The sequence below is a fragment of the Nicotiana tomentosiformis genome, chromosome 2, assembly GCF_000390325.3.
Source record: "Nicotiana tomentosiformis chromosome 2, ASM39032v3, whole genome shotgun sequence".
In the NCBI taxonomy this organism is placed as follows: domain Eukaryota; kingdom Viridiplantae; phylum Streptophyta; class Magnoliopsida; order Solanales; family Solanaceae; genus Nicotiana; species Nicotiana tomentosiformis.
The window spans coordinates 95,628,273-95,648,700 of record NC_090813.1 but is presented as its reverse complement, the minus strand read 5'-3'; the positions used below and the strand labels follow the sequence as shown (position 1 = coordinate 95,648,700).

General features: G+C 35.1%; 1 protein-coding gene and 1 long non-coding RNA gene across 4 annotated transcripts; one reads left to right on the top strand and one right to left on the bottom strand.

Moving 5' to 3' along the window:
• Positions 1-576: 576 nt before the first annotated feature.
• Positions 577-6,133, bottom strand: LOC104110300 (peptide deformylase 1B, chloroplastic). Of its 3 annotated transcripts, none has more exons than XR_011414107.1 (8): positions 5,750-6,087; positions 5,527-5,665; positions 4,841-5,033; positions 3,681-3,791; positions 3,214-3,276; positions 2,984-3,113; positions 2,852-2,904; positions 577-1,070 (listed from the first exon to the last, which is right to left on the bottom strand). XR_011414107.1 is itself a non-coding variant. In XM_033659730.2 (7 exons), exons 1-6 carry the CDS (start codon positions 5,973-5,975, stop codon positions 3,012-3,014), a joined length of 834 nt encoding a protein of 277 aa, XP_033515621.1. In that variant the 5' UTR covers positions 5,976-6,133; the 3' UTR covers positions 2,681-2,904; positions 2,984-3,011. The 3 variants fall into 3 exon arrangements, 1 of the variants encoding a protein (XP_033515621.1); XR_004510526.2 differs by lacking the exon at positions 577-1,070 and adding an exon at positions 2,104-2,257; XM_033659730.2 differs by lacking the exon at positions 577-1,070 and having other exon boundaries at positions 2,681-2,904; positions 5,750-6,133.
• An 11,523-nt stretch (positions 6,134-17,656) lies between these two features.
• Positions 17,657-19,596, top strand: LOC104106893 (uncharacterized). Its single transcript, XR_688662.2, has 3 exons — positions 17,657-18,098; positions 18,723-18,957; positions 19,276-19,596. It is a non-coding gene; the product is annotated as an uncharacterized lncRNA (long non-coding RNA).
• The last annotated feature ends 832 nt before the right edge of the window (positions 19,597-20,428 follow it).

The following is a 20,428-nucleotide window of genomic DNA, read 5'->3' as shown; positions in this document are numbered from 1 at the left end:
TTTTTGGAGGATCCGACACGGGTGTGGCAACATTTTTAGAGAATCCGCGCAACATAGATGGAAGTAAAGAGGAAAACCAACATCTAGTTTCCCCCGTTCGTGTTTCCATTATTAGGGGATCATAAGACTTACTACAATATATAGCTCGATTTCCCAAAGCTTAAAAGGGATAACATTACGTGAACGTGGTCAGGGAACTCAAGCAAGAAGATGGACAGCACTTCACTGGACTAGGTACTGTCCGATTAATTAGTTCCAGCTTTCCATTCCAATTCTTTCCTCCTGCATAAGAATATTAATGGGTAAACATGCGATTAAGCATGCCTCTCTTTGTGCCTCCTGGACCCTGGCAGCGAAGCACACAGGCTGAACTAAATTGCCAGAATAATTGTAGAAAACTTTATCAAAATCTGACAATAAAATGGAGGCTCAAATTTATTGAGTAAAGCCCAAGCATTCAGGTTTTCTGGGAGTTATCCCGGTTGCAGCATCACCCAACCTGCAAACTTAGAAGTTAGAACTCAATGCATGATCCACCGGATTACTTCCGCCATTGCAGGTCTAGACCGGCACCAGTTATCATGATGTATATAATACATCAGTGACTAAACAAGTAAGTTATGACAAATTCATATAGTACATTTTAGTTCATTTCCACAGCCAAGCAGGCATGGAACAGAGAACAAGTCCGAGACATGTAATTACCGGCTGAAGTCATTTGACAGGAGATATTGTCTTGCTATAAAGATTATATGTTCAGCTGCATAAATACACAACACCAACTGTGGACCTGGGCATGGAAGTAGCACTGGCGGTTTGGGGTAGGATGACTCCGTCTCAAATTTAACTTCCATAACTCCACAAATCTCCCTCTTCTTTTTAAAAAAATCTCTCAGACAATAACGCATTCTCACCAGTCTCGCTATAAACTGTGGCTCATGCTCAGCATGTTCTCAGTTATTCAAGTTTCGGGGGTTTAAACCCCTATCATGATTGATCATTCTATTTCGATGGGGAAACTGCCATCATCAGACATCAGCAGAGGCTGTGAAAGGATATCATACCAATTCCTAAAAGAAACATATACATAAAAACTGTTCATTTTGCTTGTAGGTGATTTCTTGCCATTCGGAGGTACAACTTTGACAATAGTAGAGCTTAAACTTTTACCAGAAAAAAGAGTTTTCAAACCATTCTGTTGGAAAACAATTGGAGAACTATGAACACGTATTATGACTCCAATAGATTTTTTATGCGGATTCTTGTTGAAAATTTTGAGAGAGGCGCCAAGTATAAAAGTATAATAGACTATTGCTAATGTCAAATATTCAGGCAATTTCTGATAGTCAGTTTCTAGACAAGTGAAATACGAAGTCATGACCTTGTGGTAGTAATTGCGAATGAGCAAACAGGAGGAAGTAATTAGCTTAAATGGTGCAAAATGTGTTGTTAGATATTAGACAGAGAATAGCGTATAAAGCTCACTATATATCATTAATTTGACCAAATTCCTTTAGGTCTGGTCTTATTTATCCCCAGTATCTGTTTGCAGTTCAAAAGGCAGAACTTGCACTATACTCTTGACTTGTCTTCTCTAAACAAATTTTACAAATGTGCTCCGAAACATGCGGCCTTTTTACAAGTTATTAACAAAATAAATATTTCAAAACACAATTTTGCATATGCAACTAGCCAATTTCTAGCACTATCCTTTTCTGGGTAATGCACAAAACTTTTTTGATAACCGAGAAATCCACGAGGGCCAGTGATGCATGGTTCAAAACTCGATGGATAATGGGCTCGCCCCTCTACCCTTCTCCACTTAAATATCAGGCTCTTTTCTGCACAAACTTTAGGGTAATGCACAAAACTTTAGGCCTCTTGCTCCATAAAAGATGATTGTATTATATGTACTTTTCTATAATAACTGATTTTATATGTATTCCATCTCCCTTCTCCTTAAGCACATATACATACATCACATCTTCTGCGTGCGTGCTTCTGTCATCTTCATATTCTAACTTCTAAATCCCCACATCTAAAAGTGAGAGATATAGGCTTATTGATATAAAGCTCCATCAACTTTCATGGACTAGATTTCCCTTTTCCTCACATTTCATCGCCTCCAGCCCTCCACAAATTCTGATCCTGTTCTTCCATAGTTTTCTGCACTATAGCTCCCGAGACTTGGTAATTCAATTCCTTTGGTTTCCTCTTACTAACCAAACAGCAACCCATTTTAGGTCCTCAATTCATCCTTGGAAGCACAGCAATACCAAAATCAACAACTGAAAGTCTCAGATCAGCCCTCTAGGCCCTAATATTTCCAGGCCCTACACTTCTCGTATGTCATCACATTTGGTGGATGGACAAGTAAATGTAAATGAGATAAATTATTCAGACTTTTAGAGTAAAGATGAAAACAGTGGATTCATCCTTTTCTTCACTTTTTTTTAATTATTAGGATATTCCATTAGTTAACACGAAAGAAGTGGATCCATCCTAAATTTTTCCTGTTAAGTAGGATATTCCATTGCTTAAAACATTGTAGGATAAGATGGAGGTTTTAAAAAGTTATGCTTAAGGTTGAAGGGGTTTCTCCACACATAACTACAATAACCTTAAGTATTCAAAGTTTCAAACAACAAACACTCATCAAGGAAAAATAAATAAAAAGAGATGTCAACAAGGCCATTTCTTGATTTTCAAGCTTGATCAAATGTACTTACACCCTTTTTTCAATTCATTACTGTGGTAATCCATTCCTAAGCAAAATGGTATTAATAGAAGGATAAACCTCAGGACACACTTTTGGAAAGTTTCAAGATATCAAAGCACAAGTGTATCGTACCACATCTCTGCAAAAGCTGGCATTCCCAGTTTGTGCTTCATCACACAAATAACCTGCATACATCACATAGCAAGTATTAAGCACATGTAGTAAGATAATAAACAAATGAAATTAAGATAAGGCACCAAAAACCTGAGTTTTTTGGTAGATTTCAGTAAACTCATGATTTGCCAAATCCAGCAGGAGCCTTCTTTAGTTTCCGTGTAGTTATGCTTTCAGGGGTCGGCAACCCAGTCTTCTCCTCATATTTCTTTTCCAGAGCCTGTGAAATCCAGTTTCAAAGATAAACAACAAAAATCTTGGTTCCCAAGTGTACCATCTGCTAGATGTATATCTGCCAACTTTAACAATCATCCACTAACCACTAAATCTTCACGGATGGTGTCCAGGACTTCATCAGTCATTTTTTCAAAGAAAAGAACTCCCTGCACATTGCTGACTTACGTTAAAGGGAAATGTCCAACTGGAACTAAGTATAGCAGTTAAAGCAAATTGTGCATCCATGCGCTTTCTAATTAACATTCATCAAAGACTGTATATGCTACTCCAGATTTTTTAACTCAACAGCAGCACTGTTGAGCAGTCCAATAAAAAGAATCAAAACTGGGAAGACTACTGAACTCAAGTCTTCCAGCTCTTATTCTTTTTATTGGACTGCTCAAAGTATAGTTACTGCAATTGGAAAGATTTATAGAATATTTTATCTGGAATCAAAGTAAACGAAAAGTGGAAATGTGTGAGGGGGAGAACCTGAGAGTTCCAAACAACCATAAATTTTTGGGGAAGTACAGTTAAACATAACTCTTGCATGAATGGAATTAAAAAGCACCTGTAGGTGATCAAATTCATGCTGGAAGACTCGTGCGGGAAGTGCAGACAAGGTTATCTCAAACCTTGCACCATTAATGTCCTGAGCATCGACCTTCACTGAGTCTGGTCTCTGCAAGCACACAAATGTGTATAAATAGTCTAGTGAGTGAAAATTCAGAACATCAAAAATCTTCAGAATCTGATAGCAAATTCAGGTTCTTAGACGCAAAAGCAATTAGCAAACAAAGATCTACCAGGTAAGCAGTCTTAGAGTGCAAAGTGTTCTAGGCTTGAATTTCCACTTCACACACAGTCACACTATTTGGACAAGCCAACCATATTCCATCATCCAAAAGATGGAAGAGTAAGCAGCTCTATTTTGTAACCTCTTTACCGGGTTAATGAGCCAGAAGAAAACTAATGCCATATAAATTGGAAGCTCCTAGTTGGATAGGGACACGCTTGCCAACTAGAGAATTAGGAGTCTCTTGATATTAAGTTCTTGAGATGCAGTCACTTTGTGGGATAGACACAAGCCTAAAGCACAACCAACAATTGACCATTTGTTGAGAAGTTTGAAATTGAGTGACTGAAGGACTTCGAAGAATCGAGGAAGTTAGATGCATGTAACTTTAACTGCTGATAGTTAGAACCAGCTCACTAGTGCAATTTTTCCCAGAGCAAGAGTCAGCAATTCAAATTCTTCACAGAAGTGTAGCATACCAAATTCAAGATAAATGCTAGGAAAGACTTGCACAAGGTTGGAAATGTAGCAACCTTACCATCCTTTCAGATATAATTAAGACTAACCTCGTCATGTCATGAGCTGGTAATATTTTGGGTCCGGCTATATAAATCCTCACTTACTATGTCACTCTATTAAGGCTCATCTTATACCAATATTATACAAGATAGAAATGAACACTACTAGGAGTTCTCCACATTTTCTAAATCTTTTTTTTATGATACACACACACACACACACACACACATATTTTATTTATAATAAAAGTATCAACTGCATGGCAGCTTCTTGAGAGATTCGAACGAATTACCTCAATCATATTTGATCCATTCGATCACGGGGTTCATATTGATCTCACACACACATGAACATAACATATAGTAAGGCAGTAGACTTACTTGAGGTCATAAAAAATGGTTAATAGGTCCAAATACCTCAACATCACCATATATCTCTGGAAAAGATAAGCAGCCTTCGTCATAAAGTATGATCCTCCTAGAATATCTACTAACACGTGGATTGACGAGAACAATCTCCTCTCCTTCTCCACGTTCACCAGCTGCATTAAATACCATTAGTTGAACGTTCATTCCAACTTGTGGTGCAGACAGCCCAATTCCATCAGTTCTGCGTAAAAACAAAGCCAACACATCCTTTACAGTCCTCTGAATAGCAAGCTTTTCTTATAAACAAAAAATAATTACATATCCACTAACTAAAACATTACAATCCAGCTTACTGACAGGGCCGGACCTAGCTTAGAAGTTACGGGTTCATGGGAACCCGGTAGCTTTTGCCCAAAGTCTGTATATATATTAAAAAATCCATTGAATATCTATTAATATTTGACTGTCAACCTAGTTATTATTGTTTATTAACTTGAGTTCGTTGTAGTAAACCATAAACTTCAAATCCTGAATCCACGGTGCAATTACTAATTCAATAAATCAATCAATTACACCTCAATTCTAAACTAGTCTAATTCCGTTATACAAAATCTAGGTCACCCTTCCATTCTATTTTCATTTCCGTAATACTGATTGAACACCTAATTTTTGTATTAAAAATAAGTTATCAAAAGGATAAGAAACTATCAATTTTAACAAACAGATGGACTCACTTGTACATAATATCGAACATTTCATCAACTAGCTTCTTCAAATTATCGTCAAATGTGCCAATCCTTTTGTTCTTTGCTCTCAAGATTGGGTCTGGATATTCTACAATTTTCAGAGGCCCCTCGAAACACAAATCAGCAGCTAACAAAAAGAAGAAATTTCAATTTTTGCCAAAAAGAAAAGTGATTATAAATAAAATTTGGTAATAATTTGAAGGATGCTTACGAGAAGCCAATTCATCTCCTTTGGTTTTGGAAGGTAAAACCCGTCTAGCTTGAGCGTAAACAGTAAATTTTGGAGGTTTATTACTGCTTGTGGAGAAAAATAAACAACCAGCTGATTTAAAGCGACGGAGACCATAGTCGAGCGGTGAGAGAACTGTGTGCCGAGTGAGGAGAGGCTGGAGAGCGCGAGCGAACGAATAAGAGGAGGCCCAAGTTGCGGCAGCCATTGCCACACAACAGAACGGGCGATTTTTAGTGCAAATACTGTAGTAGTAGTAGTAGTAGTAGTAATATTTTTGTCTCGGGTTTGTGCAGCAAAAGCAATTTTGGTCCTTTGCTTGTTACACTCGAATTTAGTCCCTTGTGGCCTTATCTATTGGGTTCCACTTTTTAGTTGCCAAATATTTGGTGATATATAAAGCTTGGTATTTCTTAATTAACAACCATTTATCATCCAAAATGTATTTAGTCCGATTAATGTTTTATTATTTTATCACACTCCTCGGCGTTATAAAGCTTAGTATTTTAAATTTGCAAGAAGAGTGTATCGCCTTTTGTGTGTTAGTTAATAATAAATGCAATTTCAGATTATCTTTGCTCTTGTTTAAAGTGGTCCCTCTGTTGTACCTTATAACCTCCACGATGGTCTTTTAACTATGCTACATGAATGAATGTAAACAATAGTAATGTTCAATAATTTGAATAATAAATCATAGCTACTCGTTAATTTCTGCTCTTAAACCATAATTACTCTGTTCTGTAACTTTGAAAACATAATTAACCGTTAACTCAAGAAATGTGTTATAAAATATAACTCAAAGTAACAATATGGAACAAGGAAAAATAAGTTAAGAGACATATAGAGAAAGAGAGAAGAGATTCTTATTTCTTCTTCAATTGTGTGTATTTTCCTATCTATTACAAGGCCTTTATATAAGCATGAAAAGTGAACAAAATATGTCATTGAATATGTCATTAAGCATTTGAGATGAAGATCGTGGAGGAAGAGTAGACATACACCATAATTTGATATTTCTTATAACACTTCCCCTTGGATGTCCATAGATAATGTGCCTCGTTAAAACCTTATTAGAAAAAAAAAATACCAGTGAAGAAAAAAGAGTACACATATTTAGAAATACGCTTTTTGGTTGTCTTATTAAAAATTTTGCAAGGAAAACCCAGTGGGATAAAATCTTATAAGCGAAAAAGAGTACAACGCGTATTAACTCCCCCTGATGAGAGTATCAGTTCACATCCTTGAGCCTTTGCATCCCAATTTTATACATTAGTTTCTTGAAGGTTGACGTCGGTAGAGATTTGGTGAACAAATCAACCATATTATCACTTGAACGAATCTGTTGCACATTGGTATCACCATTCTTTTGAAGATCATGTGTAAAAAATAATTTTAGTAAAATGTGCTTTGTCCTATCTCCTTTTATGAATCCTCCATTCAATTGGGCTATGCATACTGCATTGTCTTCATACAAAATTGTGGGTAGTTTGTCACGCTTTAAACTACATTTATCTCGAATAAGATGTATTATAGACCTTAACCAAATACATTCTCGACTTGCTTCATGAATAGCAATTATCTCAGCATGATCAGAAGAAGTAGCCACGATTGATTGCTTAGTCGATCGCCAAGATATGACAGTGCCTACACATGTAAACACATAGTCTGTTTGAGATCGAGTCTTGTGCGGGTCAGATAAATATCTAACATCAGCATAACCAACAAGATCGGGATTGCAGTCATTGCCATAAAATAAGCCTATATCGGTAGTCCCTTTTAGATACCGCAATATGTGTTTGATTCCATTTCAATATCTCCTTGTAGGAGCAGAGCTATATCTTGCTAAGATATTAACTGAAAAAGTTATGTCAGGCCTTGTAGTGTTAGCAAAATACATTAGTGCAACAATTGCACTAAGATATGGTACTTCAGGACCAAAAAGCTCTTCATTCTTTTCTTGAGGTCGGAACGGGTCCTTATTCACATCAAGTGATCGAACAACCATCAGAGTACTTAATGGATGTGCTCCATTCATGTAAACCCATTTTAATACCTTTTCTATGTAGGCAGATTGATGAACAAAAATTCCGTTTGCTAAATGTTCAATTTGCAAACCAAGACATAATTTTGTTTTTCCGAGATCTTTCATCTCGAATTCCTTCTTTAAATAATCAATTGCCTTTTGGAGTTCCGTAGGAGTTTCAATAAGGTTTATGTCATCAACATATACGGCAAGTACAACAAACTCCGATATTGTTTTCTTTATAAAAATACATAGACAAATGGCATCATTTATATAACCTTCCTTTAATAAATATTCACTAAGGCGGTTATACCACATTCTTCCTGATTGCTTTAGACCATACAAAGATCTTTGCAATTTGATTGAAAATATTTTCCTAGACTTTGAATTATGTGCGACAGGCATTTTCAATCCCTCGAAAATTTTTATGTATATCTCATTATCAAGTGAGCCGTAAAGGTAGGTTGCAACCACATCCATTAAGTGCATGTCAAGCTTTTTATGGACAACAAGACTAATGAGATAACGGAACGTTATAGCATCCATAACAGGAGAATACGTCTCTTCATAATCGATACCAGGCCTTTGTGAAAATCCTTGTGCAACAAGATTTGCCTTATATCTTTGTACCTCATTTTTCTCATTCCTTTTTACGTACAAAGACCCATTTATAGCCAACAGTCTTAACACCATTAGGTGTTTGGACTACATGCCCAAAAACTTCACGTTTCGCAAGTGAATCCAATTCAGATTGGATTGCTTCTTGCCATTTTGGTCAATCACGTCTTTGTCGATATTCTCCAACATATTGAGGTTCAAGATCCTCATTATATTGCATAATACTAGATGCAACATTGTATGCAAAGACATAATCCACCACTATATTTAATCGATTCAAATATGTCTCAATATCGATTGGATTTATTGATAGTTCCTTATTTTCTTGAGTCGCAGGCTCATTGATTTCCTCATGAATCTCAGGATTGGTTAAATCATGGGTTTCTTTATGAGACTCTTTCGTAGTGTCATCGTGATCATTTCTTTTTCTTTTTCTAGGATTTCGATTCTTAGAACCTAATGGTCTGCCACACTTTAGGCGTGCTTTTGACTCATTAGCTATGACACTAGAAGATTGTCCAACAGGGACATCAATACGGATTGGAACATTCTCTGCATGGATATGTGATTTCGTTATCCTTTTCAGATCCGTAAATGCATCTGGCATTTGATTTGCTATTTTCTGCAAATGGATAATCTTTTGCACCTCTTTTTCATAAATAGAAGTACGTGGATCAAGATGAGACAATGATGGATTTTTTCACGAAATTTCTCATTTGATTTCACCAATTTCTCCCCCTAATTTTGGGCAAAATGCTTCATCGAATCGACAATCTGCAAATCGAGCAGTGAACAAATCTCCCGTTAATATTTCGAGGTAGCGAATAATGGAGGATGATTCAAACCCAACATATATTCCTAACCTTCTTTGGGGACCCATCTTGGTGCAATATGGCGGTACTACAGGCATATATACAGCGCATCCAAAAATTCTTAGATGGGATATATTAGGTTCATAACCCAAAACTAATTGCAACGGGGAATATTTATGATAATTTGTCGGTCTGAGACGAATTAGCATTGTTGCATGCAAAATGGCATGACCCCAAATAGAAGTGGGTAATTTCATTTTCATAAGTAACGGTCTTGCTATCAATTGCAGATGTTTAATCAAAGACTCTGCAAAGCCATTTTGAGTGTGAACATGAGCTATAAGATATACACTTTTATCCCGATTGATAAGCAATAATCGTTAAATGATTGGGATGAAAACTCAGTGGCATTATCAAGTCTAATATACTTAATTGGATTATCGAAAAATTGTGCCTGTAATCGAATTATTTGTGCCATTAAATTTACAAATGCCAGGTTATGAGATGACAATAGGCATACATGAGACCATTTAGAAGATGCAGATATTACGACCATAAAATATCTAAACGACCCACTAGGTGGGTGAATAGGTCCACAAATATCCCCTTGTATATGTTCTAAAAACGTAGGGGACTCAATCCAACCTTTGTTAGTGATGGTCTAATAATCAACTTGCCTTGATAACAAGAAGTGCACGAAAATTCATTATTTAAAAGAATCTTTAAATTCTTTAATGGATGCCCATTTGAGTTCTCTATAATTCGCCTCATCATAATTGATCTGGGATGTCCCAATTGATCATGCCAAAGTACAAAAGTATTGGAATTAGTAACTTTTTGGTTTACGATAGAATGTGCCTCAATTGCACTAATTCTTGTCCAATACAGGCCACAGGATAAAGATGGAAACTTCTCAATAACCCTTTTCTTGCCAGAGACATTCTTGGTAAGGATGAGATATTCGAGATTATTCTCATCTATTGTCTCAATATGAAATCCATTTCGGCGGATATATTTAAAACTCAACAAGTTCCTCTTGGACTTGGAGGAGAACATTGCATTCTCTATGATAAATATTGTTGCCTTAGGCAAAGTTATAGTAGCTCTTCCAGAGCCTTCAATTAATTTTGTACTACCATATATTCATCAACATCTATATGGTGAATATCTCTTTTAAAGAGAAAGATATATCATTATGGTCATGGTCAAAATTAGATGCAAGATCTGTTTCTTGCATTATTGTTGTCCTTTAATAATCACATTGCCAAAATATTTTGGCGTACAATAGGTATATGACCAATGACCATTCATGCCATAATAATGACATTATTTTCTTATTTTATCTCAAACCCCCTTCTCGAGATGAGTGTGGTATATTTACTACCACTAGCACGTTCATATTTTTCCAAGAATGAATATATATTCATAATGATTATCACATTGTTTTCATATTCACTTCAGAAACGGAACATAATAATCCATGCGTGCTTTATAAAATCTCCTGCCATATCAATGGCAAACATCACTTTCACAAAGTGAAGGATTATTTTGAGAGCCATTATTGTTCTTATTACCATAATGATGACAATTATAATTTCGTCCATTACCACGTCCACATCCATTCATACCTCCATGGTAATATCATGTCTTATTTTAGACTTATGGGACAGGTTTTCACTATTGGTGGCGATTGAATTTAATTTGCATATACAAACTTTCATTAACTGAACTCAATCAAATAAAAAGTATCAAGCAAATATAGAAAAACACATAATCAATTAAAATCTAAGTGTCCTTTGTGATAATTATCCCACTTTAAGATGGAAGAAATATGTGATAAAATAGAAAGGAAAAATATGTGCTCTCTCAAAAGTCTTCACTTCGTGTTTCTTAATATTAACGCATAGGAACATAATACTTGTTATAGGAAAAATATTTATCGTTCTTTACACCAAAAATCCTTACATGATTTGATGAACTTTCAAGAAAATTTTTTTCGTAAAGCAAGTTTATTCATGTATGGAAACATAAATAGCAAAGTGTAAAAAAAACTTGAAAACTAATTAGAAAAGGCTAACCGTGATGGCCGAATATATGATGGCGTTGTACACCTTATACCGTCATCGTTCTTACCATATTATTAACATTAAATAACGCTACCAGCACTGGCCGCATCATAATAACTCAGTTGGCTAGAACTTCGTGTTGATAACGTGTTATAAAATATAACTCAAAGTAACAATATGGAATAAGGAAAAACAAGCTAAGATACATATAGAGAAAGAGAGAAAGATTCTTATTTGATAACGAAAAGGTCGGGAATCCAAACTAGAGTAAGAATTTGAAAAGTAAATGCGGAAGCAATAACAATAAGGAATTGAGCAACTAGAACTAAATGGCAGAAAATAAAGGATATGGAAAAATTCAAGGAAAGAATTCCAAGAACTTCCAAGAACGCAAGTTCTATAGCCTTGACAAGATCAAAGCAACAACGTCTTGATTTATTGAAGAAATCAAACGCCTTTACTTAAAAGCAAATCAAAACAATAGATTCGGATCTTGACCGCTTTACGAGTAACTTGAGACAACAATTAATAACTAGTATTAATCGCCTTCTAAGAATACCACAAAGGAATCAAAGATATCACAATAGAGAAGTAATCTTACTACCTTGAACTATGAACTAGTAAAGGTTGAAAGATAAATCTCAAAGCACAAGTAACAAAGGTTCAAAAGAACTCTCAAAGTATGATATACTTAATCAATAATGAAGTGTCTCAATGAATGAGAAGAACTCCTTATTTATAGGAGTACTAAGGCATAAAAAGTCATTATAATTAGGTAGGGGGCTGCTAAGGGGTAACAAAGTCATCAAAATTAGGTAGGGTAGCTGCTAAGAAATAAGAAAAGTCACAAAATTAGGTAGGGGCGGCCAAATCCCTTTGGGGCAGATTTGGGCCTTAAAACTACTAGTTTGGGCCATTGGTTTGGACTCCAATTGGGCTCCATTTCAAACACCCCCATTTGGACCTCTTTTAAGCTCATTTTGGGCTCTTCTGGGTGCCCTTTTGCTAGATTTCAAGGGCCGAGTTCGGGACTCAATCTTCCTCCTCTTGGACTTCAATTTGGGCCACCAAATAATTGTAAAACTTATATAATTTATCTCCTTTGGTCTTGAGCTTGTCCTCCACAATTAATAGCTTCTTTATTTGCACTTGAAGTCTAATGGTCTTATTTTGCAACTCTTTAGCTTGACATATTGTTAAAGGCCATCTTTGAGATTTCAAAACTTCATCCTTGTACTTGAATAGAGTTGAGCTTCCTATGATACTATCATTTCCCTCTTCTTGAAGAAAATTCGTCCTCGAATTTCGACCTTGCAAGAAAAAGAAAACACGCCCTTGTAATTGGCATCCACTAATCTGAAAAACTAGTAGGAATAAAATAAGATAGTGACCATGTATCCATTTAACCCAATTAATCCTAATAGGTGTAAATAAAGCATATGGATATCATCATCCTAACAAAATTTATGCCTACCTAGATCAATACAATAAAAACCTCTCGTAGATGCGCCATGCAATGGAACTTGCAATTCGATCTTGTCGGTAAGGTAGTCCATAGGTATACATGACAAAGAAATTATAAAAGATTGACCACACATCCATTTAGTATAAGTATCTCTATCACATGTATCAAAGAAGATACTTTCATGATATAGCCAATTATCTACAATTAAAAATCTCATGGATTCCTCTACATGAAAGAGTATTTGATCACAAGTGTTACAACAATCATGCATATCATCTTTACTAGTAACAAATACTTTTACAAGCTCACATTGAACATGACTTGAAGAATGACTCCCCATCACACAACAAAAATCACATTCTAGCAATTTATCACATGAAAACTCATTAGCCACTTGAATAAGAGAAGAAGAAATATTTAACTCATTCACAAGCCTCTTCTCATAAATTTCATGCCTCTTTCCACCAAGTTGGAATACATAATCATTTATGTCATAAACAATTTCAAAAGGAAGCAAATTACTCTTGCACTTTAACTTAGATCTTACAGTTAATGACTTGATGTGCATCAATATATCATCATCCACAAAAATTATAAAGTCACCAATATAAGAAATAAGAGTATAATTCATTACCTCCAAAAATACCTTAGGTGTTCTAGAAAGGCCAAGAATGCAAATAAACTAATTATACATACCATACTTGGACTTATTTACCAATGGAACATCATCACCTTGTATTCTTTTATGCAATGGCTCCAACTTAGCAATGCTTTTAGGAAACTCCATGTCATATACTGTAAATAAGAATGAAAATAGTCAAAAGGTTCAATAACAAAGAATTTAACCAAGCTTCTATCTCCCACCATCCAACAAGAATAGATATCGCCAAATTCATGTTGGAATCCAATTGGATCTTTTGCTACCATCTCCTGCGCCTCACCACCCCTTTCAAAAGGTATTTCAACACGTGGTTGCACAAAATCACAAGAACTAAAACAAGAAAGAGTTAATGGGTTAGGAAGTAAAGAAACTTTTTTCTTGCTTACACTCTCTTTGGCTTTTATCACAAGACTAACATTTTCCTCACCCTTAGCCTCTTTTCTCTCACTAAAGAGTTTTTCTTTGCTTTCACTCAATCCCTCTTGCTTTTCTCTCTCTACCTCACAAACTTTGTTCATCTCATTACCTTCTCTCTTTTCTTTTCTTTCAATATCACTCTTTACCTTACTTGACATCCCACTCTTTTCACTCAAGATAACCTCTCATTTTCTCTCTCTTGGAATGTCAACATGCACTCCCTTACTCCTCTCATTGTTTTCTCTCTCATATTTTTTCATATTCTCTTTAACAATCTTTTCATCTTCACAAATTTGTGAGGGAGTCAAAGGCCCAAGAATGAGTTTCTTCCCATTAATCTCAAAAGAGTATTTATTTTTTTTAATACTATATGAAGCACTTCTATAGACATACCATGGCCATCCCAACAAGATATAAAAACTATTCATCGGAATGACATCACACCAAATCACATCCTCATATCTTCCAATAGAGAATGGCAAGAACACTCTTTTATCTACTTTTACCCCTTTCAACATGTAGGGTTCAATATGTTCAACACAAGGCAAGTTCAATTTCTCAACCATATAAGTGCTAATTAAGTTATAGCCAAATGCTTTGTCAATTCTAAGGGCATAAATTGCAGACATTACTTTAGCTCTTGTTTGAAAAATAACTTTACCATTGTCTTCCTTCCATTCGGTATACTGTAAGTTTGACTTTTCAAGTTGTTGAGTCATAGATTTCCTCCTTCCACTGTAACTACATGTTTGAGACATCTTGACATAGATTAAGGAAAATATGTATCTCTCAAATTTGACTTTTTCCCTATAATGCTCTCACCTCTCTTGCCTTTTTTCCTCTCGAAATAACCTTTGAACAAAATACTTTGTAAATTTATGGTTAAACCCAACTCATATAAAGTTCTTAGTAGTAAAATATAGATTTTTGGGGAACAAATGAAAGAAGAACCAAATCCTAGAACTATTAGGCTCGGTTGAAACAAGACACGAACAAAAAGGAAATGATTATATATTTAGATTAGAAAGAGTAAGAAAAATTAAATTTTTGTCTTATCTTTGAAATCTGGGATCCCCTCTTCTTGTTTCCTTTGATAGTTTTTGGAAACAAATTAGTTACAAAAGAAAGTTCCTGGAGAGCAAGCAATTTTTTTTTAAAAAATTGATTTTCGTTTTTTTTTTGTTTTTTTTTTAACTTATTTTTTTTTTTGCTCTTAGTATTCAAGAAATCCCCAAAATTATCAAGAACGAAACTTTGATAGAACCGCTCTGATACCACTTGATAACGACAAGGTCGGAAATCCAAACTATAGTAAGAATTTGAAAAGTAAATGCGAAAGCAATAACAATAAGGAATTGAGCAACTAGAACTAAATGACAGAAAATAAAGGATATGGAAAAATTCAAGGAAAGAATTCCAAGAACTTCCAAGAACGCAAGTTCTATAGCCTTGACAAGATCAAAGCAACAACGTCTTGATTTATTGAAGAAATCAAACGCCTTTACTTAAAAGCAAATCAAAATAATAGATTCGGATCTTGACCGCTTTACGAGTAACTTGAGACAACAATTAATAACTAGTATTAATCGCCTTCTAAGAATACCACAAAGGAATCAAAGATATCACAATAGAGAAGTAATCTTACTACCTTGAACTATGAACTAGTAAAGGTTGAAAGATAAATCTCAAAGCACAAGTAACAAAGGTTCAAAAGAACTCTCAAAGTATGATATACTTAATCAATAATGAAGTGTCTCAATGAATGAGAAGAACTCCTTATTTATAGGAGTACTAAGGCATAAAAAGTTATTACAATTAGGTAGGGGGCTGCTAAGGGGTAACAAAATCATCAAAATTAGGTAGGGTGGTTGTTAAGAAATAAGAAAAGTCACAAAATTAGGTGGGGGCGGCCAAATCCCTTTGGGGCAGATTTGAGCCTTAAAACTACTAGTTTGGGCCATTGGTTTGGACTCCAATTGGGCTCCATTTCAAACACCCCCATTTGGACCTCTTTTAAGCTCATTTTGGGCTCCTCTGGGTGCCCTTTTGCTAGATTTCAAGGGCCGAGTTCGGGACTCAATCTTCCTCCTCTTGGACTTTAATTTGGGCCACCAAATAATTGTAAAACTTATATAATTTATCTCCTTTGGTCTTGAGCTCGTCCTCCATAATTAAAAGCTTCTTTATTTGCACTTGAAGTCTAATGGCCTTATTTTGCAACTCTTTAGCTTGACATATTGTTAAAGGCCATCTTTGAGATTTCAAAGCTTCATCCTTATACTTGAATAGAGTTGAGCTTCCTATGATGCTATCATTATTTCTTCTTCAATTGTGTGTATTTTTCTATCTATTACAAGGCCTTTATATAGGCATAAAAAGTGAAGAAAATATGTCATTAAACATAGAAAATATGTCATTGAATATATCATTAAGCATTTGATATGAAGATCATGGAGGAAGAGTAGACATCTACCATAATTTAATATTTCTTATAACAAAATGAGCTATGAATTTGCCCTTGTATATGTTTTCATACATACTATTTGATATCTCTAGCTCATTTATAAATATTGGTGGTTAAACTACCTTGTTACGATTGCAAAATGTAAGACAAAAGAGTGAGAGAAAAGCAAAAGAGAAGAGATGACGATCAGTTGAGGCAAGGTAGGAGTTGCACCTACTGTTGAGTGACGTTGTTATTTTTACACTTTCAATGTTAGTTGGTCTTGTTGAAGGATCGAATATGAGTCACGGCTGTTAAGTAGGGGTGTCAATGGTTCGGTTCGATCGGTTATTTTATAAAATTGGTACCAAACTAATTTTTCGGTTATTCTATTATGTATAACCAAAATTAGACTTTTCGAAACCATCTCAATCATATCGGTTTCTCTTCGGTCGGTATCGGTACGGTTCGGTTAATTTTTGGTAATTTTTAAATATTATGTAAAATTCTCCAGTAGAAGCAGAATGCAATAACATACGTTCTTTTATAGGACTTAACAAAATTCTCTAGACATTTTTACTATTTAAAGGGTGATGAATTAAAAAAAATGAAAGATGGTTAGAGTATAGATCCATCAATTATTCTACAACAACGTAAAAGAAACCAAGCAAAGACAAAAAAAATATAAATCACATGAGTGGAAAGATGTTAACCAAGTTGGAACTCAAGAATAAAGTATATAGAAGATTAAATATTAAAAAAGATAAATCTAAATTATATGAAAGGAAACATATTCAATACATTGTAGTTTGCTACTCGTTATCGCTAGAATACTTTGTGTCTTGCTAATAAAGATACTTGAAATAACTTAGTTTAAGTAGATGTAGCATAATATGTTTTAGGAATTAGTATTTTGAGCTTAATTACTTGTTGGCTTGTAATAGCTTGCATAATTCCAAGGCCTAAAGAAAAATTTAATGCATTATTATTTTTAAACTTACTAGATAAATATATTTTTCACATGTAAAATTTATTCGATACGGTTCGGTATTTTTTCGATTTATTTTTATAAAATAAAAAACCTACCCTAATTATCGGTGCGGTTATAGATTTATATAAAACCTACGATTTTTTTTAAAAAAACCCTAAAAATCGGTTCGGTGCGGTACAATTCAGTCGGTTTAGTCGGTTTTTTAATATCCATTTACACCTCTAATGTTAAGTGGCTTCATTAGTTAATCCTGTCAGTCAGTTAAAGTTGTTAGGTGATAGCTGTCACAAGCTAAGCTAATAGAGAGAGTTAGTGGAAGTTAGTTAGAGTTAGTTACTTGTACATACATATATACATAGCTACTGTACACAAGTGAGGTACGGTTGATTTCAATGATAGAAAAATGATTTCATTCTCTGCTCAATTCAACCTTTCTATTTCTACTCCTAAACTTGATTGCAGGTTCTAGATGTCAACATGGTATCAAAGCTCGCGAAGACGATCGATTCGAGCAGATTACTTACAATTGATTTATGTATCTAGAACTTTGTTTGTCTTGTGATTGCTTCGATTCACCTCATCTTAGGTTGAGTGGTCTTTGAGAAATTAAATATTTTTTAAAAGTGTTTTACTTTCATCTAAGCTCTCGATTTTTGGTCTTCAATGGCGGTCGGAGCTGTTGGTGCTAGTACAGGGACATGAGTTGAAGATACTCCTGCTAATACAATCCAATTTCGATCCAGCAGTACAATTCCAGTGGCATATCCAAGTCGCGTTGGTGTTACAGTTGTTGATCAACATCATCCAATAGTCCTTCAACCTCCTGATACTCCAGGTATCTCTTTAATCTCAATTAAGCTAACTGGACATGAAAACTATGCTCTATGGAGTAGTTCTATGCGTATTAGTTTACTAGGTAAAAACAAACTAGGTTTTGTAGATGGAAGGAATACTAAGGAGAAATTTGATACCTCTCTTTATGATTTGTGGGAAAAATATAATGCTATTGTTCTTTCATGGATAATAAACTCTGTGAGCATTGAGTTATTAAGTGGAATGGTGTATGCCACAAGTGCTCACAAGGTGTGGAGTAACCTTAGATAAAGCTTTGAAAAGGTGAATGGTTCGAGAATCATGTACTTGCATAAGCATATTGCTACCTTGTCATAGGGCATCTCATCAGTGTCTTCTTATTTTTCAAAACTGAAGGAGTTTTGGACTGAATTTGATGCACTCATGCCTTGCCCTGGGTATGGTTGTGAAGAATCAAAAAGATATGTAAAACATTTTGAGTATCAAAGGCTTCTACAGTCTTTAATGGGACTGAATAAGTCTTATGCACAGTCTAGTAACCAAATCCTGAATATGTCCCCTATTCCCTCTATAAACAAAGACTACTCTATGATCATCTCAGAAGAAAGTAGAAGGTTCTTGGCTAATCATACCTCAAATGTAGCAGAAATTCATGAGGGAACAACCATGTTCACCTATTGGAGGGACATATGGCACTTCAACCAACCTTGTACAAATATATGGAAATCTACCAGCATCCTCACAGGTACCCAATCTTACGAACAACCAACTTGCTCAAGTTGCAGCAAGTGGAATCCCTCAATTTACATATGAGCAGTATAACCAAATTATGCAGATGTTAGGAAAAGGAAATGAGAACAGTGGTTTACCCATGACAACAGGTATGGCGCATCATGTAACTCTTTCTGAAGATAAGCTTAAGTGGATAATTGACATGAGCTTCTAATCATATGGTGCATAAGATTGATATGTTGTTTTATTTAAAACACTTGGGACAGTTTAAAGTAGGAAAATTGTGTCTACCTACAAGAGATGTAGCCACTGTAAAACACATAGGTTCCACGTACATATTTTCTGGACACAAGATAACTAATGTAATGTATATACCAGAGTTCAGATATAATCTATTATCTGTCTTAAAGATTACAAAGGAGCTGAAGTGTGTAGTTATGTTCTATCCTGATTTTTGCATATTACAGGATCTCTTCGGTGGACAGGTGAAAAACATTGGTAAGGAAGGCAGTGGATTGTATGTGCTCACATCTAAGAGTATAATAAAAGCAATTGATAGTATATCTACTACAAGTAACTCAAGTTTGTTTCCAAGATCCCTCACTGTAAATACCAATGAGTATACTAGAATAAATGTAGTCTTGTAGCATAGGAGGCTAGGTCATGTACATTTGGATATACTGAAGAAAGTAAGTGACTTTCAATTTGTGAAGATTGATGATACTGGACAACATTGTACTGTCTGTCCAGTTGCTAAGCAAACAAGGTTACCATTTTCTTTAAGTACATTAACTGCTCATTCCAATTTTGATATTATTCATGCTAATGTATGGGGTCCCTACAGGGTTCCTACTTATGGTGGGAAGAGGTACTTTTTATCCATAATTGATGACCATTCCAGATTTACTCGAATTTATCTTTTACCCTCAAAATCCGAAGTAATTGTTGTTCTTTGGAATTATTTCTTAATGGTTAAAACTATTCATTCTTCTATTGTTAAAAGTCTAAGAATAGATAATGGCTGTGAATTCTTCAACACTCAAATGACATAACTGCTCCAATCACTAGGCACCATTCATCAAAGTTTGTGTGTTTACACTCCATAACAGAATGGAGTGACTGAGAGAAGGCACAAGTATATACTCAATGTAGCAAGGAGACTCATATTTCAAGCTTCAGTTCTACTCAAATTCTGGGGAGAGTGTGTTATTACTGTGGTCTATATTATAAACATGCTACCTACTTCAACACTCAAAGGTAGGACACTACATGAAATACTTCATAATGCTCCTGTTTCTCTCACTCATTTGAGAGTGTTTGGATGCCTAGATTATGTGTCATAGGTAAGAAGGACAGACAAATTTACTCCTAGAGCTGTTCCTGCAGTATTCCTTGGGTATTCTGTGGTTTAGAAGGGCTATAAGATGTATACATTAGCCTCCAAGGAGTTTATAGTCAGTAGATGTCATGATCCAAAACCCACTATAGGTCGTGATGGCGCCCAACATCGCCGTTAGGCAAGCCAACGGTGAACTACCAACTTAATTATTCATTTTATTAATTTTGAGATCATGAATTTTATTAAATAAAGAAATTTGTACATTTCAAATCATGGATGCA